The sequence below is a fragment of the Colletes latitarsis genome, chromosome 10 (assembly GCF_051014445.1).
Source record: "Colletes latitarsis isolate SP2378_abdomen chromosome 10, iyColLati1, whole genome shotgun sequence".
NCBI lineage: Eukaryota > Metazoa > Arthropoda > Insecta > Hymenoptera > Colletidae > Colletes > Colletes latitarsis.
The window spans coordinates 18513081-18539116 of NC_135143.1; the positions used below are offsets into that span (position 1 = coordinate 18513081).

The 26036-nt window shown below is 30.7% G+C and overlaps 4 protein-coding genes across 8 annotated transcripts; 2 read left to right on the forward strand and 2 right to left on the reverse strand.

Annotated features, from left to right (window-relative positions):
- The first annotated feature begins 539 nt into the window (after window positions 1–539).
- On the forward strand, window positions 540–9088 carry Shtd (anaphase promoting complex subunit 1). The gene is made up of 21 exons (XM_076776107.1): window positions 540–721; window positions 875–1018; window positions 1301–1618; window positions 1685–1755; window positions 1833–1945; window positions 2023–2292; window positions 2367–2760; window positions 2837–3026; window positions 3101–3506; window positions 3683–4666; window positions 4736–4989; window positions 5057–5315; window positions 5398–5901; window positions 6011–6215; window positions 6292–6612; window positions 6692–6920; window positions 7060–7265; window positions 7565–7904; window positions 7990–8638; window positions 8703–8831; window positions 8900–9088. Exons 1-21 carry the CDS (start codon window positions 698–700, stop codon window positions 8983–8985), a joined length of 6096 nt encoding a protein of 2031 aa, XP_076632222.1. The 5' UTR covers window positions 540–697; the 3' UTR covers window positions 8986–9088.
- On the reverse strand, window positions 7286–11253 carry LOC143347164 (rhomboid-related protein 4). Of its 3 annotated transcripts, XM_076776111.1 has the most exons (4): window positions 10962–11253; window positions 10637–10832; window positions 10487–10534; window positions 7286–7683 (listed from the first exon to the last, which is right to left on the reverse strand). In XM_076776111.1, exons 2-4 carry the CDS (start codon window positions 10757–10759, stop codon window positions 7660–7662), a joined length of 195 nt encoding a protein of 64 aa, XP_076632226.1. In that variant the 5' UTR covers window positions 10760–10832; window positions 10962–11253; the 3' UTR covers window positions 7286–7659. The 3 variants fall into 3 exon arrangements, with proteins under 3 accessions (XP_076632226.1, XP_076632225.1, XP_076632224.1); XM_076776110.1 differs by lacking the exon at window positions 7286–7683 and having other exon boundaries at window positions 9758–10534; window positions 10637–10877; window positions 10962–11169; XM_076776109.1 differs by lacking the exon at window positions 7286–7683 and having other exon boundaries at window positions 9758–10534; window positions 10962–11164.
- Window positions 11254–11587: 334 nt separating this feature from the next.
- Window positions 11588–24610, forward strand: Gpat4 (Glycerol-3-phosphate acyltransferase 4). 3 transcript variants are annotated; one of them, XM_076774139.1, is made up of 10 exons: window positions 11588–11774; window positions 18800–19075; window positions 19150–19287; window positions 19391–19525; window positions 19799–20035; window positions 20444–20677; window positions 21997–22112; window positions 22190–22331; window positions 22410–22618; window positions 22686–24610. In XM_076774139.1, exons 1-10 carry the CDS (start codon window positions 11622–11624, stop codon window positions 22771–22773), a joined length of 1728 nt encoding a protein of 575 aa, XP_076630254.1. In that variant the 5' UTR covers window positions 11588–11621; the 3' UTR covers window positions 22774–24610. The 3 variants fall into 3 exon arrangements, with proteins under 3 accessions (XP_076630254.1, XP_076630255.1, XP_076630256.1); XM_076774140.1 differs by lacking the exon at window positions 20444–20677; XM_076774141.1 differs by lacking the exon at window positions 19799–20035 and having other exon boundaries at window positions 22686–24561.
- A 43-nt stretch (window positions 24611–24653) lies between these two features.
- Mrpl43 (mitochondrial ribosomal protein L43) lies at window positions 24654–25890 on the reverse strand. The gene is made up of 4 exons (XM_076774145.1): window positions 25608–25890; window positions 25244–25350; window positions 24968–25173; window positions 24654–24871 (listed from the first exon to the last, which is right to left on the reverse strand). The coding sequence occupies exons 1-4, from the start codon at window positions 25742–25744 to the stop codon at window positions 24731–24733; spliced, it is 591 nt and encodes a 196-aa protein (XP_076630260.1). The 5' UTR covers window positions 25745–25890; the 3' UTR covers window positions 24654–24730.
- Between the last annotated feature and the right edge of the window lie 146 nt (window positions 25891–26036).

The window sequence follows — 26036 nt, forward strand, 5'->3', positions numbered from 1 at the left end:
AAGACACTAAAAGGTGGTGCTACTTTAAAAATTTAGAATAAGACATACTGATAACATTGTCTTAATTATAAAAAGGATCGTTACATTTAATGAATTGCAATGCGTGATATTTCCAGCAAAGTCGAAGGGATAAAGATTAGGATAGATTTAAAAATGTTAATAACATCTAGTAATCCTGATTAGAAAATGTTTAGACATAGTTTGACTTACTACGATATACACTGTTTTCAAAGTCAGGATTACATACTCTATTACATTATTTATTGCTAACAAAAATAAAAGGTTGACGGTATTCGTAATTCTACGTATGACAGTTATTCATGAAAATTGTCTATCTAAACAAAATGTTTATATTTCGGAAAAGAAGTTTCGAAACCTATGTTTACGACTTCTTTTTTCATATTTAGGAGAAGTAGACTACGGTACCAAAATAGGAGAATGGGACCATTTATTCCGGTGTTACTCTAGGCGTATGTTGTTTTGGTATATCTTCACATATAGTATGTAAATTTTTTGTACAAGCGTTTGAATACTTTGAATATGGCGACGTTCTTAATGACGCATCATTTAATAACATCGTATTGGCAAAACATTTTAAGTTGGCTTTGCAACACGGTCTTAAGTAAATATTAAATAATATTGTTCTTAGACTTTTCAATAATTATAGTCTGCAAATCTGGATGAAACTAGGGAGAAGATGATTGCCGCCTCAGAACCGGTGGTAAGTCCTATATTATCTAGGTTAAAATGTAATCAACAAAAACGTGTAATTTTTTATAATAACATAATATTAAAATAATCGTATAGTAATCGAGACACGTAGGTAATTTATCGTATAATTGAAATCTTAATTTTAAAATATATTTTTCTCTAGGAATATGCTCCTGGTGGAAGACTAACAATTTTAAGGCATCCTGAAGCTATAATTGGTCAACAAGCATTGAAAAGTCGATCGACTGCTGGAGATAGTGTTTTATTACAAAAATTGAGTCAAGTAAACATTTCAGAAAACTCACCTGTAAGTTGATAATTTTGTGTATTTATATCTATTAACCCTAGAAAGACTAAGCCACAAGGTGCTAACGCAGGATTAAATCTCTTTTATACATTGTTTGCAAAATTTTTCTAATTTATAAAACATAATAAAATGTAGCAATATGTTCAAAGTCAAACTGGTAGATCTTAAATTATAAGCAATGATAAATAATTTGAATACATACGTTTGACAAACCTAAAGTTTCTAGTCTTTCAAGATTTACTATTTAAAACATTTAATAAATGACAGTAATTAAATATGTAGAAAGAATTTTGGATTGTACGCGAGAATGAAGCATGTGGGGAAGAAGAATTATATTGTTCAGGCAAAGTCGCAATTCATTCAAAGGGTAATCAAACTACCCAGGTATTACAAACAACTTATACTTGTGAAACGGATATTAAACATGCATTATGGTCTAAATTTCATACCAATGTACCTGATCATTTGTCGAAAGGAAAAGATGTAGAAGATGAAGAAAGTAATGATAAAACAGTGGAATGCATTTGTTTAATTGACTCATACACTCTTAAAGTATTTACTGAAACTGGAGAAGATTATGTATCTAGTTTACAATTTCAGGTAAAATTTTAATTCAATAACATCACGGTTTTAATATATTTTATTATTGATAGATTTATAATTTAGGTATCTGCAGTTTGGTCAACAAAATATGGGATACTGTTAGAAAAATCGCAAGTTCCTGCATCAGAAATAAGGTTTAAATTTTACTGCTTGAAAATGCCAGTTCTTAAGAGACACTAGGCAGTAATAATATTTTATTTAATGTTTATAGACATACATCATTAGGAGGAAATAGATTACAAGCACGTGGTGATACAAATCTGCCAGTGGTATTTTCTCTTATGCATCCTTTGGATGAAATTTGTCCTGTACTTATTAAACATGGTATAAAATTTTACAAATTTAATTATAGAATTCAAGATTAAAAAGTACAATGTCTATAATTGTAATAATATTTACAGGAAACATATCATATATGTATGATTCGAATCAAGAAATTGTATTTACTAGTTCTGAACCATCTTTGGCTGTGATATATGATACAAAGACTGGTTTACATTCTGTATATAAAATACGTAAGGCTTTAGTAGAAGAATGTCAGCTGGTTTGTGGAAATAGTGACTCTATTCCTAGTATATATAATCAAACAGCAAGCGCGTCGCCATTTAATATTGGAAGTAATCTTTCGAATAATAAAAGTTGTACAAATAAAGGACATTTAAGTATATTTGGTAAATATTATTTAAAAAAGTTGTCCAATTTGAAAACATTGAAATTTGTAACAAACGACAAATTTGCATATTAGGAGTACCAAATCCACAATTAAGTAGTATAGGATTGGGAATATCGAATAGTCCATTTGGTTCCCGAACATCTTATACTACTTGTTCAGGAGGACCATCGCCTTCTCAACAGCAACAGCAACATTCAAGATCTCAAAGTCCAATGGCAACTATTTCACGTTGTCAATCTCCTACTCATTCTGGTTTTTCACCGTTACTTGGTGCACCAGCTAATTCATCTATGCATCACACCAGATTGCATCACACAGTTATGGCCACTGCATTAAGTCATACACAGAATAGCCCTATCGGCAATTATAGTAATATACAGCTACAAGATATTGTTACACCAAGTAAACCTTTATATCCTGATATTTGTCTCGATCATGTGTGGAGTGAAAATGTTGGAATTCCAAAGTAAGTTGGTCTTCAATTAATGAGTTTAATTGAAAATTATAATATCGGTATTAATAGTTCCATCTTTATTTTTAAGGGATGTTGTGTCTGGTCGAGCATCTAAAGTTTTTCTTTCATCTGATCTTGTTGGACAAAGTTATTTATGCTATTTAATTCCGCAACGATCTCAACTGTTTTTAGTGAGGCTTGAGAAAACCAATAAACAACAACAAATTATTTTTGGTATGGTAACAAGTATCGTGGCGAAAGATGCTGTTAGCGTGCCTGTTAGTATTCATCAACGAACATTTTGCAATATTTAATTATTATCATAAGTATAAAGTAAATTACTTTGTTCTAGAATTTGCATATGATAGCGACAATGGACTTGTCAAACAGTGTTGTATTATATTCTGGCGTGACTTGCGTTGGCAAGTTGCACGTAACAGGGATACTTCCAAATTTATCTGGATGCAATTATTTTTTATCCACTATTAACCATAAATTAAGTTCCCCATTTCCACGACGAAGTTCATTGATCTCTCAAAACTGTGCAGTGTCTCATGATATTAAGTTCGAGGAAGGATTGCACTTACTAAGTCCTGTTGGAGGAAATTGTGCGAGACCGCCTATGCTGTTAGAAAATTCTATAGTACACTCTAATTTTCTTGCCTTAAAAGAAGCAGTAGGAAGCAAAGTTACTTTAGAATATGGAAGTAAGAATTTCTTTCGGATAACGTTACCAGCATCCAGTACCTCTCCTTTAGGTAAATATGAATTTAATTACAGTAAAGTACTCGAATTATACGAATTCTTAGATACGCAATTGTTTCCCTAATTATATCCTCGTACATATGATTTTGCATAAATATGTATATTTAATGTATTCAATTTACGCAGAGAGCTTCGAAACAAATTAATTAACTTCTTGTACTCTTTACAGTTACTAAATGTTTACAAACGTTAAGAAGCGTTTTGCAAAAAGATTTAGCAATGCAATTATTAGTAAAATGGTATGGAGCTCGCAATGCTCCTGGCCCTCAAGATTTTTCACCAGAAAAAGAATGGTATCTTTTTCTAGTAGTTTTGTTTACATTATTGGGATACGAAGTCGAAAAACTACAATTAATTCAAAAAAATGAAAAAGATCAACTTGCCGAACGCAATAGTCCAATGGTAGTGCCAAAGAAACAGAAAACAAACAACTCTGGATCTAACGACGATTGGTTATATATGATACATTCCATTAAGAATGGAAATTCTCAAAGCTTTATTTCAAATATACTCGGTCTTCAAAAAACATCGAGCGCTCTTCAAGCGCCGATACCGAGTGCCAAAGAATCTAACAGTATAGGAAAAATAAATGTACACTCCATTTTATTTCCATACTTTCCATTCGTTTTATTTTCGTTGCATTTGTTGTATGAAGAATTAAAGTTAAATTGCGTAATGTCAGAAAGTTTACCGTTACTTGCACAATTACTGTACCAGTTAAGCTTAGATTTGAAATTCATAATGTATACTCATCATTACTTTCTCGATTTTCCTTCTATTTGCCACTTAAGGCATACTACGTCGCAAATCAACGAAACAGATTTACAGAAAATTACTGTACCAAATTATATACCATCAGAACCACCAAATATATTCGAAACGTTAAATAATTTATTGAAAAAAGTAGAAATACCGCCGTTTCCTTATTTGAGCCAAGTAAATCCAAGAACAAAAAACATCATTTATTTAACGGCACATATAGCAAATGAGAACGAAGTTAATGTACTGGAAATTGACAAATTTGTAAAACATATAATACCAGTTGGTAGTCGAATAGACTTTCAGGAAAATGGGGGTAAATACGATAAAGAGATATTTAAAAAGGTTGAATATTCTACGACGGATAGAATAGTGTTACTGTATCATGAAATGGGTGGGTATTTTTGTACTTTAATTATCATTAATTTAAAATTAAAATATTAATGTAATAATTTGGTTTCAGGTATGACTAAAAAAGATCTTGAAATATTACCTCCTGGTGTATCTCTATTGTTAAAAGATGTGATGCATAGGTGCAGGGAACGACCTCCATCGAATTGGCCGATGGAAGCGTATGAATTAATAGATCGTCAAGATTTAGCTGCATTGGACAAACATTTAAAATCATCCAGATCGAATCAGCATATGGATAACGAAGGCAAAAATTACTCGATTAAGGATCCTGAGCAAGATGACGGCATGGAATTTGATGATACTGTACGTTCGAAGAATATTTTACAATTTTATTATTTGTTACATTTCTTAATTGTAGCGTTTTCCGCAGGTATTAAAATTGAGATTTAATAAAGATCACAGGGTAGCAGAAGTTCGGAAGCTACTTAATTCTTCGAAACCAGTAAGAATAGCAATAGTACAGAGACCAGATATAAGTGATCACGAATTTATAGAGGAACAAGAGAAACATTTGCATGCATTGTGCACAAGAACAATGGCACTTCCAGTGGCAAGAGGAATGTTTACACTGAGAACTTCGATTCCTATCATCACAGAGCAGTTACCAATTCCTCGACTATGCCTAACTGGTATGAATACAACATACAATGGTTTCCTGCAATTATATCTATAGAATATTTTGCCAGTTGTACAATACTGTTATATTTATAGGAAAAGCACCGCCTCGCGGAACCACCGTAGAATTGGCTCACATAGACGTTCCACCAAATATGAATTTATGGCCATTATTTCATAATGGTGTAGCCGCAGGTCTTCGTATTCATCCAGACGCATCGAATATCGATTCAACATGGATAGTATATAATAAACAGCAACAAAGGGAATTTGGTATCGAACATTCGGGTTTCTTAATGGCTCTTGGTTTGAATGGCCATCTGAAAAATTTAGCGCCTTTTAGTATGTACGAATATTTAATCGAATGCCATGAAGCTACCAGTGTTGGACTATTACTGGGATTATCAGCAACGCATCGCGGTACGATGAATGTTTCCATGACTAAATTATTATCACTTCACGTGGAAACGCTGTTACCACCTACGAGTATCGAATTAAACGTTCAACAGAACGTCCAAGTTGCGGCCTTAATGGGAGTTGGTTTAGTGTATCAAGGGACTGCTCACAGACATATTTCGCATGCTCTGTTATCAGAAATTGGTGATTATTCAGTATAATTATAATTTATAGTGCATAGCGACTATAATATATTTTTATTTGCATCAGTAGTAATATTTACTAAATTATGTAAATTATTTTATATATTTAGGCAGACCTCCGGGACCAGAAATGAAAAACTGTGTTGATCGAGAGTCGTATTCTTTAGCGGCGGGTCTAGCACTAGGCTTGGTAGTGTTAGGATGTGGAGGTGGACCAGATTTAGCTAATATACCAGATACTTTACATTATTATATGGTCGGTGGACACGTTAGACCTTTTGACGGAGCGCAAAAAGATAAATACAAATCTCCTAGGTAAATATATTATATTCAATAATATCGTACCATCGAATAAATATTTTTTTTGCGTTTTTCGTTTTTATAATTTCAGTTATCAAATAAGGGAAGGTGACTCTATAAACATTGATGTGACAAGTCCTGGAGCAACGGTAGCTTTGGGCCTAATGTATTTCAATACGGGAAACCGCGCAGTGGCAGAATGGATGCAAGCTCCTGACACTCAATACTTATTAGATTTTGTAAGACCCGACTTCTTATTGTTGCGGATATTAGCAAAATCGCTTATTCTTTGGAACGAAATTGAACCAACGAAATCTTGGGTCTCCAGTCATGTACCCAATATTGTTTACAAATACAGATTGCAGAAACCAACATCTGAGATGGCACAGAACGTAGACTTGGAAACCATGAAGTTAGCATATAAATAATATACTAATAACTGTATTGTTATAATATTTAGTTTGTATTAATTAATGTTAATCAAAATACAGCCAAGCTTATTGCAACATCATCGCAGGAGCCTGTATGGCTTTAGGGTTAAAGTATGCAGGCACTGCCAATAGAAATGCTTTCAAAACTTTGTACAATTATGCTCAGATGTTTACGGCATTGTCGCATAAAACTATTGCCGAATTAGCTGGAAAGTCAACTATCGAAACGTGCTTAAATGTTATTTTACTTTCTGCTGCTGCTGTAATGGCGGGTACAGGTGATTTAGAGGTAAGGTTAATAATTGAATAACTTTTTCATAGGTTGATTCTAGAGGTTTAGGAAAGTTAAAACTAAAACCAATCGTGCGAGTTATACAATATTTAAGAAAATATTCTACTGCAATACGCATATTTTGTTAACTTTACAGATTATGAGAATATGCCGACACGTAAGAACACGTGTAGGGCCTGCAAGTAGCGTTGTTACGTATGGTTCCCATTTAGCAACACATATGGCTCTAGGTTTATTGTTTCTTGGAGGCGGAAAGTATACTCTTTCTAACAGTCCTAGTGCAGTGGCTGCTCTCATAATTTCTCTTTTTCCAAAATTCCCAACACATAGTAACGATAATAGGTTAAGATCAATTGCATTTTTGTTTTATAAAAATTGATTTATTAATACACTTGCCATCAAAATTAAAAGATCAATAATTATTGTCCGAAAAATGATCGAAAAATGTAATTATTACTTTAAAGTTCTATAACTTCGCGATAAATATCGTACAGCTTTCATCATGATTCTACGATAATTTTTAACGAACGTTACAGCAGTTCGAAAATTGACAATTTTTCGGTCAATAATTACTAATCCTTTAATTTTACAGACGAGTATAATAAACGTTACATTTTTTCAATTAATTTGATGATTTATAGGTATCATTTACAAGCATTACGGCATCTATATGTATTAGCAGCCGAACCACGTGTAATTTTACCCAGAGATATCGATAGTTGTCAGTATTGCTATGCTACCATACACTTAACATTTGAATCTGAAAAAGAAACCGAAGGGCAAGATTTGATACTTCAAGCACCGTGTTTGCTGCCACAGTTATGCAACATTAAAAAAGTTGAGTTAAAAGACGAACGATATTGGGAAATTGTTTTCAAAAAGGGTCATAACTGGCAACAGCTTGAAAATATGCTTAAAAAATGTGAATCTTTAGAAGTTAAGCAAAGAGCCGGTTGTTTACCATATTTAGAGGATCCTCATGTAATTCTTTACTGTTTCAATATTTACTAAAACTTAGTAATATATAATACGTACTAAATATTATTATTATTTGTAAATCTTTCAGGGTTTTAGATGTTTAATTGCTCAAACATTAACAACGGAAAATGTTATTGCATGGGCTGCTCGTCCCGAATACGTGACTTCATTTACAAATAATAAAACTGTCTTGAATATTGTAAAATATTTTTTACAGTGGCCTAAAAAGGACAAAATTAAAGTCGAGAATAATTTAAATTCACAATCCCATGGTAGTGTAGCTAAAAGTAGTTCTGGATATTTGACTCAAAGCTTGACAGATACATCTGAAAGAGCAAGTTGTAGTTGGAACGAACAACAGGACTCTTCTGGTGAGAAAATGGAAATTGCAGAACTAACGACCGATGTAAAGAATACTAGTGATTTGTATAAACACAAAGAACAGTATTCTGAAATGACAGAATTTGAAAAACAGTTCCTACATATGTTTGCTATAATTGTTTACGAATGCGTAATAAAGGATAAAGTTACTCTTCTCCCTTTATGGGTAAATTTGATAAAGAGTATAGAGATTATAGAGAAAGAACCAAACAGTTTTTCTGTGTGGCAAATAAAACTTGTCTCGTCTCAGATATTAAAAAAGTCTTATACAGAAAACAAAAATCCGCTACTTAGTGCGGAAAGTGTGCTCGCAATTAAACAGAAAATTTCGTATATTATGGATAGTTGGGAACATGGTAATTATTGCAGTTTCTTTATAATTTTTACTTTTTTGGTCATTCAGTATCTTTTATATTGTAGACCTAAAGCCATACATTAAATCTTATTTAACTACGGGAGAAATTCAAGGTGATTTAACATCGTTGAAAAGAATGTGCTCATACTTCATATTTTATGAAATACCTCATAAAATGGATGATCAGACAATCTGTAAGTTTGTTGTTTTCTTATCGACGTACTTTTGTGCTTGTTTATGTTTATTATTATTCGTTTTTCAGTGGCGTCGTTACTCAGCTCAGAAATAAGATCCAAGGTACCCAATGTTATATTGTACAAATTGTATAAAATTTTAGAATCGTGTTAGTCGTGTTACATATTAATTCTTTAAACGACCATGGTTACTTTATGCATGAAATATTGAATAAAAAAATCGAATCATCAAATTAAGTTGCATTTGCAGAGAATATAGACTGATTTTCATCAATCTGTTTTATTATGTACAAAATACAATATTGTAGATAAAATCTGTTTTCTTATTCATAATGTATTATGTAATGAAAAATATATATATACAATCAATGTTTAAGTATAGGTAAGCTATTTACTATACTAATAAAAAATTAATTTATTATTTTGTATATACAACAAATATTGTTTATAATATAAAATAATTCAGAATGTAGTTTCACATTGTTTTGTATGTACACATATCCAAAGTATCCTAGTACATTTAGATTGACAATTTCAACACACTTACGTCTATTTGATCATCTTATTATACAACCAGTTCATATACATTCATATACATCCCAGTCATAAGTGGGAGCATAACAGCCTATCTATGAATTTATGTAACTCGGGAATTCATTAATTTCGATTTTTAAGTAAATTTACGTTATCTTATGTCATGAAATAAATTTGCAATAGTCATTCTGTATTTAAAATATTGAAATACACCATTGATGTGTCTCAAAAATGTAACATTCCAAAATCTTTCAATAGACAAAGATTCGAAATTTATTTTAAATATCTTGCTTTACATAAATTGATATTTCGATTATTTACAAACAATGTTATGCGAAATAAAAAATTAAAGTATTATAACTTATTTTTATTTAAAATAAAATTTACTTAGGTCTGTTTACAAATTAGTATATTTGTATCAAAATATAGGTATATTTACAAGTTTGTTGATGAATATTTTAAAACCACAAGTATATTACTTTTTGGTAAAAATATTTCAACATCTGGTAATACAGTTCTAAGATTTTAAAATATTTTCAACCTACAGTTTACCTGAAAAATGAACTGCGTCTTCTATAAAATTGTTCCTCGTGTACGATAGGAGCATCAGTCAGAATACATAATAAGGTATCAACTATTTCACCAACAAAAGTGTAACAATATAAACACCCAACCAGAATACCACCAAGGTGTCCTATAAACGAAGATTGTGGCACTAAGAGATGAAGTAAGAGTAGTTCAACCCAGACAGCAATTTTGCTGGGAACTCTAAATCCACCAATGTTGTGCATTCTATCGTGTTCTTCGCAAACTACAATAACTTTCAATGCAAATAAAACAGCAGAGAATCCGATAGCACATTGCGTATAATAAGAATAATCTCCAGTCAATTGCATTAAGGCATACCCTAAGAATGTGTACATAGTGCTGCATCCAAGCATAAGAATAACCAATAAGAAAATAAAATTCATTGTCCCATACATAGGTTCTATGTATGAGCCTTTCAATATCAAAGATACCATATTATAATACAAATGCATATCCGAGCTATGTTCAAAATTTGATATTAAAAATGATTTCCAATTTCGATATTTGAGTACTTTTATTGCAGATATACATACTTCTTCTGCGTTCCATGGAACTTTTATCAAACCAATGTACAGCAAAACCTGTAAAAACGAAAATTTGTTATTTTGTATAACATTACGATTTAATAATTACACTAATCTCTTGGCCAAGATCGTACATAAAATTAAATTAGGATTACTCACTTGTCCAATGATTGTAAATAAAGTTGCTGGTGGAATTTTATCAAGACCATAATTCATGGCTTGCATACCCAGCAAAACAATTCCATACTGTAAGCCCTGTTGTCTTCTTTGATAGGGCCTCATGTTTTATAAATTCATCCAAGTGACAATGGTATATGTTTCTCGAATGTATAAAAATTCACGTTTCGCCTGAATTCTGTATTATGAAGATATTTAAAGTTTGATATTTTCTACGTTAAGTCTATCCAAAAACAAAATATTTTTATTTGAAAATTCTACTAGAAACATATATGTCTTAAGCCACTAATGATCGAGTAATACTTACTGTAACGTCTATCCGTTATAAGTAAATGCATTTATTAGCGCAATACTTTTAATTGATTTACTCGCTTATTGGGTCTCGCTGAATTTTGATGTCCGTAAATACTGATTAAACACGTAGCTTTAACGAGTGCGCATGTGTGAAAATTGCATGAAATCTGGCAATCATTAGACGATGATTAGAATTCTTGTATTTATTTATAGATAGGCATAAGCATTTTCTGTGCTATCGCGCATTTTTCAAAATCATAATTTTCGTAATAGTAATAGTTCCGTATGTATTACTCATTTATGTAAGTAAATTTATTTCATTGCATTCTACGTTCATGAAAACAAACAAGAAATCATATTTAATTGTTTGTGAGAAGAAAGTTTTTTATTCGCTGTACGACGGTCAAATTAATTCTGATAAACTTTGAACATTTTAAAGGGAGAATCACCAGTGCCAATTTTGATGATTTATTCTTAGAAAAACAAGAATCAATTAGACCTGATGTTTAAGTAGTATGAGAATATGATACTCTTTGTTCCTATCCCTCTAGTGATAATTTTGAGAAGCATCGACAGTCGCTACTAGTCTCGATACCTTTCAACAGTACTCGCATAGTCATAGATACTCGAGGGATCGTTTAGTTCTCTTCGATAGTTCTCGGCAGTAAGCAAAATGGCGTCATTGTGGATGGTGATGTCTTTGACGGTTTCGTTATTTTTAACACCTTTTCTTATGTTTTTGCTTGCCATTATATTTCTGGCTTCTATCGGAAAGTCACTCGGCGTCAGAAGATTATACATAAAATTGTTATTAGCACTTTTCGAGGTAAGACATTTACTAAGAACACATAAATATTAACTGTAATTGTATATGCTGTGCCGAATAATTTTGAAAATCGTGAATTGAATTAGTATTACCTGTTCGATTAATAATATACTCATAAAGTTATGAATAGAATACGTATTGTCGTCGATATAACCCTACGGTTTAAATTATTTTCTAATATACGTTTCGGAATGTAACTTGACGACAAGAACACGTGTGAATTAGAAAAGTAATATTTTGAGGATGCATCATTTTCAAATTAAATTCAAGATCTATTTCGAAATCTACTTATATGCTATGATTTAACCATTGAGTTTAATTCAGTTGTTAAGGTTCGCATCAGCTTTCTATAGCTTTTTGAACAACTTATTGTTAATATCAGAGATGTTTCTAATAACTGTGTTTACATATTGTTAATAATGTTTCATCGTTTATTGTTAAAAAATCTTTCAATGAAATGTACATCAGTCGAACTTTGCAAACTGTTTAATTTATGATCAACAAGTAGTATATAATTCGATTTAACAATATAAAATTTCAAAAAGCGTTCGAAATATTTCTTTGACTAAATTTCACCGTAATTATAGTTCATGTTTTATGAAACATGGTTTTGTTAAATAAGAGGGCGCGTTCAAAGTACGTATGTTCAAAACCACGCTGGTCAGTGATAGCAACAGCAACGTAAACGTCATTTTCATGAAATTAATTCTTTGATGCGTGATAAGAATTGACAAAACTACTGCATCGATAATTATTGTCCGTTTAATATTACATTTATTTAATCGAAATGCAAATGTGTCTGGTTAGTAAAAAGAAAATTTCATTGAACCTTTTAAAATATTTTACTAAATATAATAATAACGAGTCACAAAAGAACTGCAATTTTTTTCCGTTCGAATGACAGGTATTTTTTAATGGTTGACAATTGTGACTTATCTGATTAAACGGTATGCCACAATTTGATAAGAAATAAACATATTTTTTATTTCGTTCGTTTTTGGTGATCTTATCCTTTGATCAATGATTTTCATTTTTTATATATTTATCATATTCTCTGTGAGTGTATCATCGGCTAACGTAATAAATGTGCCCCGAAATATTAAATTTGGATTAATTTAAACACATCTTGGTAAAGTTACGACAATATTTCATTGTACGTAACTAGTTCGTATCGATTTAAAGCCGTCAACAGTAAAATACTAGCGTCGAGCAATTCGTGTGATCAGAGTGTAAAATTTAATATTTTCGAACAAAGGTTTCTTTGTAAGCGATCGAATACATACAATAAGTTATTAGAAGAAGGATTTCGCGTGTGGTATATCTAGTACTCGAACTTTGAAGTACTTACGGTGCTTTAACGAGCAGTATGTGACATACATAATTATTTTCGTGTCGAATATTAATCACTTCCAGTCAAATAATATTGTCTCTTTGCATATTCTCAAAATAAAAATCGTGACTGTAATTTATCAATTTTCAAAACGTTATCCGATTTTTACAGAACTGCCTAAAATATTGTTTATTTTCGAATATATTCAAATTATTGTTTTTAAAATAGAATCGTAAAATGGTTGGCCTCGATTTCACGTAAATCTATCATTTCAAGTTCGTATCATCAAGCTGCTCAATTAAGGTTAATGATCCGAGCTAGTCACTTTTGTTGTTTAATTTTAATCTCTCTCTCTTAGTCATTGATAGTTATAAGAGGGATTGTTCTAGGCGGATTATCTCGATCGTTGTAAATATTGTATTGGCGATTAATATTTGATAAAAAAAAGTTTTATAAAGATCGATAACCGGTGGTGTAAACTTCATTGTCGAAAAAAATATTTAATCTGTTTGAAATAATAAATCCAATTAGGTATAGGGCCTTGAAAATTTTTCATAACAATGACTATGATCATTATAATTTTGTCAAATAAAACTAGAAGCATGTTTCTACATAAAATTAGATTTTCTTCTTTAATTACAAATTTATCAATTTGTAATTATATATTTTATCATTAAATGAATACATTGTATTACAATAATAATTCTTCAACGATGAAATAAAAAGTTATTACAATAATGAACCGTGTCCTCTATATTTTACCTAAAAATGGTCTTTAATTTTATGGAAAAAGAAAGAACACGTATTCCGCCTGAAATAATATTGACAATCTTGATTATTCTGAAAATAGCTATATCATCATTTCACGTTTGTTTTGTCTGTAACATATTTTCGCACCTTTAACGATAACGATGGTCAATTGCTTTGTTCCGATAGACCAATCTTTGTAATTTTCCGTCTTTGTAAATCCATTAATCTTTCTACTGTGAAAGAAGGTCGTTCACCGTCCACGCTGCCAATAACTCGAGAATTTTGCGTTGTTTGTAAAAGACGAATCGGTGATTGAACGCTTTCGCATATAGACTATAAAGCGTTTAATTAAAATTAATACGATGGTGGGGGCGTTATTTAGTGAAAGTTTTACTTAAACAATCCAGTGAATAAAATATTAGTTAGTTCCTTAACTTGTATTAGTTGGCTTTCTTTGTTATGCAATCACGTACAATATTTGTATATAATTTCAATAAATGCAGTGTAGTAAAACATTTAATTATTTACAAACGAAAATCATAATTTCTATAATTTACTATTTATTCTTTGAAATAGAATGTGTTTACTGTAGAGTGCCTAAGTAAATCACTCACGATCAAGTAGTTTCAAGGACTTATCAAGTGAGTCAGACAATTATGTTTAGGATTAAAGTTTAATTTATTCATCGTAGACTACTATGTATGCGCGGTGAGGTGTTTCAAGCAAAGGTACGAATTTAAATGGAAGCAAGTTAAAATAATAAAATAAAATTTAGAATGAGGCCAGACCAAGCCTAGCTTCTCTGCTCGATACAGGTCTAATCCTGACTCGTTCCGTGAATTACAGTTGATTGAACAAAAAGACATGTGTATTTCTTTTATATAAAAGGAATAGCGAGGCTAATTTTCATAGAACATGTATTATGATAAACATATTACTTTTAGAAATGTTCGTATTTTTCGTAGCAATTTTGTTTAGTTACGTCACCAAGTATCACATAATAAACAAGGCCAAAGACACTACACATTGAGAATTGAATATCGTTCATTTTGTTCTATAATCTCCAGTCTGGTACTAAAGACATATCTGAAACCAAAATAGAATTGAAAATTCGCCGAACAATTCAGTGTCGATCAAGATTAATTCAGAAGATAGGATTAGTACAGATACGAAGGATTTTCTTTAATACGAAAATCTAGAATATCTCAGTTTCTTTCAAAGATGTGAAAGATAGTCGGTAAGAAAGGAACAAATATTATGATAATCAAATATTTCTTTTCGAAGTCATACTTCATGAAATTTCAAAGTTATCAACATTTTTTTATTGGAATGGTGTGAACTATGTTGATCTTCAAATGTCCTGAAATAACAAAAATTACGTGTTTATTAATAAATATATTGATGATCTGATGATCGTTGATAAATATATCGAAATCTTATAAAATATGACTTTAGAAAAGATTGATTTTGCTTATCAAAATATTTGCTGATGCGAACCAAAAAATCTTTTCCATCAATTTTTTTTTTGTACCTTTGAAAAAAACAGATATTTTAGATGTTCATGTTGAAAGGATCATCTACCATGAATATTTTTTAAATGCTTAGTTACCGTTGTAATACTAAAATTTCTGCGAGTAGAGAATCCAAAAAAATAACGATCTCCTAGAGCAGAACTTGGAAAACTATTATTGTACGACCTGCGAATCAAGAATGATTTTTGAATGAATTTTGTGGCAATGTTGCCAAACTGTTACTTTAATATCCATAGAATAGCAAATGTGACGTAGACATAACCATTCATACACAAATTGTCGTGGGCACATTTATGTGGATTAATTATACTTTTTGGCACTACCTACCTGTGTAGAAAGTGATATTTTCAAACGACGTGATACTTCCGTTACAAACCAATCTATTCGTTGAGCTGTTTTAATTGATTTATATGACAAAGAGCATTGATGTTGAGCGTTAATAAAAAGTATTTATGTTTTGTGAAAAGAATTCTATACTTCTCACTGTTTTCCTCAAAGTAACTGTTTACGTGTATTCTTTACGTAATTATATAAATAATATCGTCGATATTATTTCCTTGCCCGTATCCCGTAACATTGTTTGTTTGTCCCTTCTCAGAATAAGTTTATCGACCTCTGTCCTCGAGGGTCGTAGTAGGCTAAAGATTTCGTACATCGTGATATTTTAATTGGTATTTGGCTAATTAAGCAATTTGTCATCTAGTCGGACCAGACTTCTCGTCTGATCACACATTTTACTCATGATCGCAAGTCACTGATGAATTCAAACATTCAACAGTAAATTCAGCGCAAAAATATTGTTACACTGTTACATACACAAAACATGCGTTCGCGCACCCGTCGTGCGCATCACGAGCCTAGAAGGGACCGCCTTCCTCGTGGCATGTTACGTTTGCCTATAGTAGTCAGACGATATTTCTGCGGTGGGTGCATACGCTCTCGTCTGGCACAGTACGAAGGTGACTGTGTTGCACTGTAATATGCCTGAAAGGCTTCCCGCTGTTTCAAAGTCCAACGAAAATCGAGGAAGGCGAGCGCAAAGTCCAAGCAATACACTCCTCGTTAGATGTATTCCTTATCGATTGTATTTTAATTACTATTATCAAACATTGCGATGCGGTCAATGGAAGATAATTGTGATTTTGGGGAAACACGTGCCAATGAGGCAAACGTACTATCGGATTCAGAAGTTTCGACACCATGCTCGAGGAACTTTATTATTTTTAACTGCAATTAACGAGATAACTTTAGCGTCTTCTTTGCTGGAATTCAAAGACTTTCCGTCATCTGACTCCCATTGATAGACTTCTCTCGTCCTTGGTGAAATTTCCGCGCTGAGCGGACTGTATAATTTCTGTAATTTTGTATAATTACAAAGGGAAATTTTGCAGAAAGTATTTCGTTGTTGAAAGTACGATAGCAGGAAAGTAAAACATTGGCAACTGGCTTTTATACAATTATTTTTTTATTTGCAATATCGAATCCAGGTCGATTACCAGATAAATGTATACTTAGGAAACAACAGTTCGATTCTAATATCTAATTTTTTTGTAGAAATATTTGTGCCAAATCTGACAAGGTTACTTTCTCAAGTTCTTCTATTTATAATCTTCGCTGTCAATACATTTGCCTATATTTTTGTTTGTTTATAATGTATGTGTATTATGCTACATTTGTAATATATTTATACTATATGGATATTTAGAATTCTTTTTACTTAATAAATGCGACTTAATAAAAGAGGGCCCTTCGAGAGACCTCATTTTTTCCAAATACTGTCTTTATTTTTATTTATAATAATTCTTTAAAATGCTTCCAAAGGAATAGACAGTATTGTAGACCACTAATAAATTCTCCTGATTTCCTTATCAAGAGGACCATTAATCAATCGTTCCCAAGACCGGGGTACCAAAAGCGTAATTGGTTCTAGAAAAAATACCTTTTTTTAAGGGGTACCAAAAGTGTAATTAGTTCTAGAAATAATACCTTTTTTTAAGACTCTGTTTTTTCAGCTACGTAACTATATTTTTTTCTATTCATTTCTTTTTACGTTTACCTTTGCTAATCGTTAATATTGCATAAAAACATTAATTTGCATGTATATCTACTATCGTTCGAATTGTTTTTTAATGCGCATTTACTTAGTGTCCAGTATAATGTCATCTACTTAATTATCAATTAAGAAGTAAAAAGAGCTAATATTTTAACTATATGTATAATAATTTTTTTGAAAGTTCAAATGAATTATTGATTTTATCGCGTTTATTTAATATATAGGTTATAAAATAGTTTTATTCCCTGAATCTCGTCCTTTCCCACATAGCACATGATGTATTAAAAGACATTTGTTTTAAGTCCTTAAATAAATAAAAGATAAATTTGAATAATAGGGCAAAAAGGAATTTTTTATTTATATTTTAAGCAACAGCCCGATTGTTTAAGTGCTTTTCTCTTTCTCGGTTAAGCACCTCATATATAGATTACACGGTAAATATAAAAAATCGATAGAAATAATTATTTTGTAAACAACTAATCGATCAACTGAGATAAATTTCAATTCATATACATTCTATGTTTTAATAATATAAATTAATTAATTTGATTAATTTTGAGATTTTCATCAGAATTTGTTTAAATATGTATTATAAATAGCTACTCGTTTTTGGAAAAAAATTAATAATTCAAATCGTATTAGCCTCGAAACGACAGAAGTTTCGTTGCCGATTAATAGAATTTGCAAATCGTAATTTTTCCAGGTCACTCTATATTTCGGAGGCAAACACAAATTACGATAGAGTCGAACTATGTTTCAAATGTTATTCATATATTCTATTTCAATTTCTGTCACTTTGAAATGAAACATATTTCTGTACCGTTGAAGAACTTAAACTCTCAGTAGTTTCACTGTTTCTTGCTCATCACGTTTTACTGTTCGAGTACCGTTTACTTGTTTCTAGTAAAAAGGACATGACATGGATTCTTTGAAAGCGTTGTAACACTTTAAAATCAATTTGACCTATCGTTTTGCACGAAAATTTTGAAAAGTAAAATAATCCCTGAATATCAGTATTCCGTCTTCGTAATTGAGCACAAATTTGGCGAAAAAGCTACTTTGTTTCGACCAAAGGTTGCTGGCTTTCTTTAGAAATAGCGACTATTCTTTGTAATTTTAATGTAATTTAGAAAAACAATAATAAGCATCAGTATTTAATCTGATAAATTATGTGAACATGTATATTTATATGTATTAATGTATATATTATGAATGTTAGGCAAGATCATATGTACAACTTTACCAAAGTTACTTTTTTGTTTTCATTTAACATGTAAAATACTTATTTATTTCTTAATAATTAATCGGTATTTTCAATTTTTTAAATGTTTTAACATTGTCCCATGTCTTTACATTTCAGTATGGTAGACAAAACATTGAGTATGTCAAGAAGAGGAATGGTACATGGAATCGAGTTGCTGACGAGGAACAGGAGCCGCTTAACGAAAAGCAAAATGTGCATAATTCTATAGAAACTGAGTGCAAATTACAAAACGGAGTTCCGAGCAACAACGTAATAGCTAGGTCAAAAGATTTGATACTGGTGCCAGAGCCAGAGATACAGAATCACAGAAACAACCTGGAGGAATCAATGATTGAGAAATCTGAAACGTCGACAACCATTAGTAAAAATGAGGTAATTTTCGTTTCTATGTTAAATAGACTACAAACAGTTATTGGTACAATTAACCATAATCATTTCTGTTTTAGAGTCTCATTCGCAGGGATTCCTTCGAAACATTGAAGAAAGAATTTGAATCTGCAATCTGTTTGGATTATATCAAAGCTGGTGTGGAGGCTATTATTGAAGATGAGGTGACATCTCGTTTTGAAGCAGAAGAGCTCAAGGTATTATTCATAATTATTTTGAAGAATTTAATCAGAGAATGGAATGTTTTTATTACGTTAATTTTATTTTGTTAACGATATATTGTGATTTTTTAAATTTCAGAACTGGAATCTATTAACTCGAACAAATAGACAATATGAATTTATTTCTTGGAAGTTAACTGTGATATGGATGTTTGGTTTTGTTATGCGATATTGTTTCCTTCTTCCTTTGAGGATATTCATTTGCTTCATAGGGGTAAGTTCAGCAATTTTTTGATTAATTTATAGAAAATAATTTACTGTTGAATGGAAATTGGAGAAACATGGCAGGATATAATTACTTCATAATCCTATTTCGATATAAAGGTATATTGTAATTTTTATGTCTTAGATAAAACAAAAATTGTTATTAAAGGAACAAATTTATTTTTAATTTTATTTTATGGCAATGAACATTCATTAGATTGCCCATTTAAATACTAATTATGTATTTTGAGTTTGCAAATCAACTAATATTAAAGCTTCCTAGGTACAGTATCTTGTAATTACAACATTTTGTATTGCCTTACTACCAAACGGTTTTATTAAGCAATGGGCTTACAACAAGGCTAGCCTTATTGCATTCAGGGTAATAGCCCAATCTATATCAGCTATAATTACAGTCCATAATCCTGAGTACAAACCAAAAACTGGAGGCATGTGTGTGGCGAATCACACTTCCACAATTGATGTGTGCATCTTATCCACACAGACAGCATTCTCTTTGGTAATATACCATTGATACCAATGAGGATATCAGTACATTATTTTTATTTTCAAAATTCGCATGTTACCAGATGCTGTTGCTGTTGGGAATTAATTCATTAAAATGTCCACTTCTTTAGTATCTTAAAAATACATCTCACGTATCACTTTTACTTACACATATACCAAACTAATCAATCATTTTTTAACGTGTAAAAAACGTAACGAAATTACAAGACACAATTTCATATCTTCCATTTCACGAATCTCCAAAAACACGGTACATACACATTGCCTACCGACGAAGTTCAAATGCATTAGTAAATGTTACAGGTAACAGTGCCCTGTAACTTTGCTTTGCAGGTAAAACTACTCAGCAACGATACAGAGGGAATCATCGTTTCTCAGGTGCAAAGCTTATGGTTTACAGGTGATGTGGCTGACGGTATGTACAGCAGTTGTGGGCTACGTTCCAGAGGGTAGTTTCAAACGATGGCTGAATTTCAAAGTCTCCATAATGTGCTTCGGTGTCTTATCGAGCGCTTTATCGTCAGTAATCACATACCATAATCCAGAGAATCGACCTGTCAGGGGCATATGTGTGGCTAATCACACTTCTCCCATTGATGTTCTGGTACTCATGTGCGACAATTGTTACTCTTTGGTACGTTGTCATCATTTTGCTAATGGAGATGCTTAAGGGAGTATTCTCACGAGCAAACGGAAAAGAGTGTTCTTTGTACAATTTCTTGTCTAAAAATTATAAAGAAAAATAATTAAAAATTTGAATATAAGATTGTAGAAGATATTTCATTCACTTTGACATTTTTTAATATTCACAATATGAATATTGTCTGCTTGCAAAATTAACTTAAATATGAGCTATGAAAAAAACATCGCCAGCTATCGGGACGAAATTTCTCAACTGCTTACTGAAAACAACAATTTTAAAGAAATTCTTATTTAATACAAATTCCAAGATTATTCTTATATTTTGTAGACATACTTATCCCTTTTGTTACTTGTGTTTAAAACTATGACTAAGAATACTCCCTTAACCCATCATTGCTGGGGTCGACAACCTACGATTCTTTAGTTAAATTATCGTGGTTCTTGATCTGAGTTAAATTAATTAAATCCCATTTCTATTAAATTTTATCCAACGTAACTTTTCTGTCTGTACTATTTGTAGTTTAATTCAATATACTCCGTAAATTTATCGTGTATAATTATACGCTAATATAAAGAAGTATGAGTTCAAAAAAGTGTTTGTTATGTATGTAAATATATGTTTCTGACCCTAAGTGTTCATGTAAAACCGGAAATAAGGAATTAACAAAAGATTAGATATGGTAATAGTTGATTATAGTTTCGTAATTAACAATTAGTTCTATCTTGTATTCTTTTCTATTGTTTTTATTTATTTTGAGAAGTCAAGATATGTTATTAACCGGTATAATAACGACATATGTATAAGTTTATATATGTTGGTGTATGGATACATGCGCAACTTTTCATATTTTTTTAATATGAAATTATGTCTCTTCTTACCAAAAAGGTTAACGGCCTCCGCTCTGTTGCATAGTGTGCCCAATTAGGAACCCATAAAAAATAATTTCTATAAAATTTGCTAAAGAAATTTTATGAGATTTGTGCATGCTGCTTTCTTAAAGGAATATCTAATAGCTTTGCATATTTAACCACTTATTGTTTAGGTTCAGTATTAATTAATTCATGGGCGTATTAATAATTAAGCAATAATTTCCTTCCCGATGGATAAAATAAAATTCATGCAATAGAGGATTAACTTTTTAATGCTTTTTGCTTACTGCTTTTTGTTTTGTGTTCTCATTTGTAATACACCTATTTTCTACTGTCTCAATGTCATTTGTGTATTTGTTATGTGAAAGCGTAGTTTTGTTACATGCATATAATCTATAAGATAATTTGTATTGTATAATTGATTGGCAATTGTTAATTCAGATAGGTCAGAGGCATGGTGGGTTCTTAGGAATTTTACAAAGAGCTTTAGCACGTGCTTCTCCTCATATATGGTTCGAACGATCTGAAGTTAAGGATAGGGAAGCAGTGGCAAAAAGGTAAATTAAAGATTACTTTCTTCTTGGTATAAACATTTCGATTAAACTTTTATTTTTATTTTCTATGCACTTTATAGGTTGAAGAAACATGTGTCTGATCCTACAAATCCACCAATTCTTATTTTCCCAGAAGGAACATGTATAAATAATACATCGGTTATGCAGTTTAAAAAAGGCAGTTTTGAAGTTGGTGGCGTTATTTATCCTGTTGCAATAAAGGTGATTTTCTACACATATAGTATACAATGCTTATAGAGTAGTTTGTGTAATAAGTTATCTTTATTGTCCTTTTTACAGTATGATCCAAAATTTGGAGATGCGTTTTGGAATAGTAGTCGATATTCAATGATACAATACTTATATATGACTATGTCAAGTTGGGCTATAGTTTGCGATGTCTGGTATCTTCCTCCAATGTATAGAAATGAAGGGGAGAGTGCTATCGATTTTGCAAATAGAGTAAAGTCTGTGATAGCAAGGCAAGGTGGTTTAGTTGACTTACAATGGTATGTTAAATATCATAAACAAGTTGTTCGCATTGATGAAAACTAATGCAATGAAATTGTCCTCTAGGGATGGTCAACTTAAAAGAATGAAACCAAAAAAAGAGTGGAGGGAAAAACAACAAGAGGAAATTAGTAAACGACTTAAAGTCGAATGAATCGAGTTATCTCTAGTCACACTTTCATGATCGATATAATGTGTGATATTATCGTTAAACAAGAACACTTCATCTGATGTGTTATTTTGTATTTTTTGTGGATATCTGTTTGATAGAAGAAAGATAGTCCGTATGCATGATTCAATATATTTACTTTCACAAATATGGTACTTTGAATTTTATTCAATTGTCTTTTATATGCAGAATAATCGATTAATCGATTAAATCGATTTTCTTATTGTTACATTAAATATCAATTTACATTTTCCCTTCGTTGAAATCGAATAATAACAAAATCGTTATTTTAACAAATTTATTATAATATAAAACTTTTATAAATATTGTATTTAAATAACTAAAATGTTGTGAGTACCATATTTGTCAATTTTTAATAATGAGATTCAACAATGAGGCATTATAAAATTATTATTTATACATAATGAGATGTCTACTGTGGAATGGTATGTCAAGATGTGAAATATTTTGTATGCATGAGTGTATGTAGCATCAAAATCATCCCACTCATAACCTTAAATTTTTAGGCCATCTCATTATTTCATTATCTCATTACTTTGATCTATAGACTAAATTCATTTGATATTAAGTAGGAAAAATTGCATTTTTTTCTTTTTGTAAAAATAATAGGGAAGAATATTACTGTCTCTATTGTAGTCTTAAAAATAAACTATTTATTCATATTTTTCAATGAAGGAAATTAGAATATATCAGGGTTATATACTGTTGTACCCATCCCTTGGAAATTGTTTAAATTGTCATATGCATTGCAATCTAATTAAGATCATATTTTACATATTTTCTATTTTTATAATTCACACCATCAAAATTTTAAAAGATATTGAATATACACGCATGAGTTAAAATACAGAACTCTTACATTAAAAATATGAACAAAAAAAAGATCATAGAATTCATTCGCTTCTCATGCAGAACTGTTAATATTTTATTTATTTTTATGACGACAATTTGATTAATTGTTTTAATTAAAGCTAGATATTAATTAAAATGGTAGACAGTTACGTATTTACTTTATATATTAATGAAAATGAAAACTGAAACAGTTACACCAGAGAGTATAATATTTTATATCGTATTTATAGATTATTACAAAAATAGAATATTTGAAAAGTCAAATTGTCAAACAAGCAAATAGAATAACTTAGTTTGAAACTTAGTTTATAAAATCGTTTATTTAAGAATTATGGTGCTACATGCGATGTCACTATTCAATTTTTTATATGGAAAACGCTAAAATATATTTTTGTATAGCAGTGAATATGTAGGATGCTGTACATGAAAATGCAGTTAAAAAATACCATGTATGTACCTGTCGTATTAGTCTGAATACTATTGAAAATGATATGTGCTAATCCTTCTATACTATTAAAAACGATATGTGCTAATCATTCAATTGTAATTCTGCTTCTATTAGATATTAAAGGTATTACATATAAGATGATAATGCTAGTCACTGATATACTTACATCGCAGAAAGATAGAGCACAAATTATTGATTAATTATATTTAATTGTTATAAAATCATTGTATCTGATTATATTTTGTATTTATTATGCTAGCTTATATATTAATTTCGTACATGTAGGATATATAAGCATAAAATTTATAAAGACCAATAGATAGCATATGTGACCTCATAAAAGTTCTATACATTTACTTTGAAACAATTTTAGTCTTGTATTCGTTAAGCGACTTAAACAATGATTCGGTATATGTATATAGAAATTTTTCCACTTCAATATTTAAATATATTTATTTATTGGGTTCTTTTGTAATATAACATGCAAAATAATAAAAGAAATGAATGTTATTTACAAACAATTCTAATAGTTCAGAGTTCCAAGTTATCTAATCTAAAATTTATTTATGCGTACTATTTGTTTATATATACAAAAATATCAAGATTAGTACAAATGCTTATTTAACCAGTGCTTTTGCTAGCTATTTCTTCTTTCCTATTTTCTAATACTTGTTGCTCTTGTTGCTCTTGTTGCTTTTTGAATATTTTGATCAATTCTTCTGTTGCTGTAGGTTTTATTTTAATAGGTTCACCAAATTCACTCTAAAAATTGTAAAGATATATATAAAACATATATCAGAAAGAATACAATAAATATAAAGTTAAATAAAATTATTTAAATAGGAATTAAATATTTACATTTGGGAACTTTGCAAGGTTCATAGATGGTTCCTTAAAAGTAAAAGGTGTCCATGGCCCTTGAATAGAAGGAAAATCTGTATGCCATAACTTAAGCAATCGAAGGGATGAACCATCATGATACTGCGTTCTTATTAATTCCATCCATTGTATAATATCTTCACGGGAGTAATTCTGAACACACATCCAATGTGTCTCGCCATTCACTAAAATATATGTAAAACATTCATATAATGAACATTTTCATTACCTTTCCTGAAGTAATATTCATCTTACAATATTCTGCTTTTATAACTGGACTCCTATGTCTTCTTGGTTTAACATACACCACAACTCCAGGATTATCCTTTGCGTAATCAATTAAATCATTTTCCAAAAATTTTCTGTACACAGTTGAAATATTTGTTCACATAATTCGTAATAATTTGCGGTTTTATAAGCGATAAAATAGTTTTCATTTAAAGTATACACTTGCAAACTATACGAAACACTACAGGTTATGATTTGCACAAAGAATATTAACACAGTGGACGATGTAAAAGAAAGAAATTAATTTGATTTATTCCAATTGTATAATTAACGAACGTTTGTATACAAAGACGATCAGTGCAAAGAGAATAAAGACTTAAAAATATTTTACCTAATTCCAATACTTCCACCATGATTTTTACAAAATTTTAAAGTTACTCTTTGAAGCTGGCATACGTAACGACCAACGCCGAGACCAAAGGGTGGACGTGGGTATCCGTACTTAAGGAATAAGTGATGATTTGACATTTTTTCGAATGAAAATATAAAGAATCTAAATCATTCGTAACACTTTCCAAATCAATGTTTACCGACAGTCAAATAGCACGCATGCGGCATTCCTAATGGCTGCCTCAGATTTCCTCTTCCGGTACAATTATATGAATTATACTTTTAGTCGTATAGTAAATTATCAAAGTAAAAAATGTATAGCTCGTAAATTATAGATATACTTCATAATTAATCATACAATTCCTAATCTTTGGTGAAATGTTACTTTTCCATTTATTTTAATTTTCTACATTATTATAATTTATTTTCC

Coding starts and splice junctions, on each gene's coding strand:
- Shtd (XM_076776107.1), top strand. CDS start 698: ATGATTGCCGCCTCAGAACCGGTG. Junction 4,990..5,056: donor GCATGGAATTTGATGATACT/GTACGTTCGAAG, acceptor CGTTTTCCGCAG/GTATTAAAATTGAGATTTAA. Junction 8,639..8,702: donor TATGGATAGTTGGGAACATG/GTAATTATTGCA, acceptor TTTATATTGTAG/ACCTAAAGCCATACATTAAA.
- LOC143347164 (XM_076776110.1), bottom strand. CDS start 10,759: ATGAGGCCCTATCAAAGAAGACAACAGGGCTTACAGTATGGAATTGTT. Junction 10,535..10,636: donor TATTTACAATCATTGGACAA/GTGAGTAATCCT, acceptor TCGTTTTTACAG/GTTTTGCTGTACATTGGTTT.
- Gpat4 (XM_076774139.1), top strand. CDS start 11,622: ATGGCGTCATTGTGGATGGTGATGTCTTTGACGGTTTCGTTATTTTTA. Junction 19,526..19,798: donor TATTCATTTGCTTCATAGGG/GTAAGTTCAGCA, acceptor AAAGCTTCCTAG/GTACAGTATCTTGTAATTAC. Junction 22,332..22,409: donor TTTATCCTGTTGCAATAAAG/GTGATTTTCTAC, acceptor TCCTTTTTACAG/TATGATCCAAAATTTGGAGA.
- Mrpl43 (XM_076774145.1), bottom strand. CDS start 25,744: ATGTCAAATCATCACTTATTCCTTAAGTACGGATACCCACGTCCACCC. Junction 25,174..25,243: donor AGTTATAAAAGCAGAATATT/GTAAGATGAATA, acceptor CATATATTTTAG/TGAATGGCGAGACACATTGG. Junction 24,872..24,967: donor ACCTTGCAAAGTTCCCAAAT/GTAAATATTTAA, acceptor TACAATTTTTAG/AGTGAATTTGGTGAACCTAT.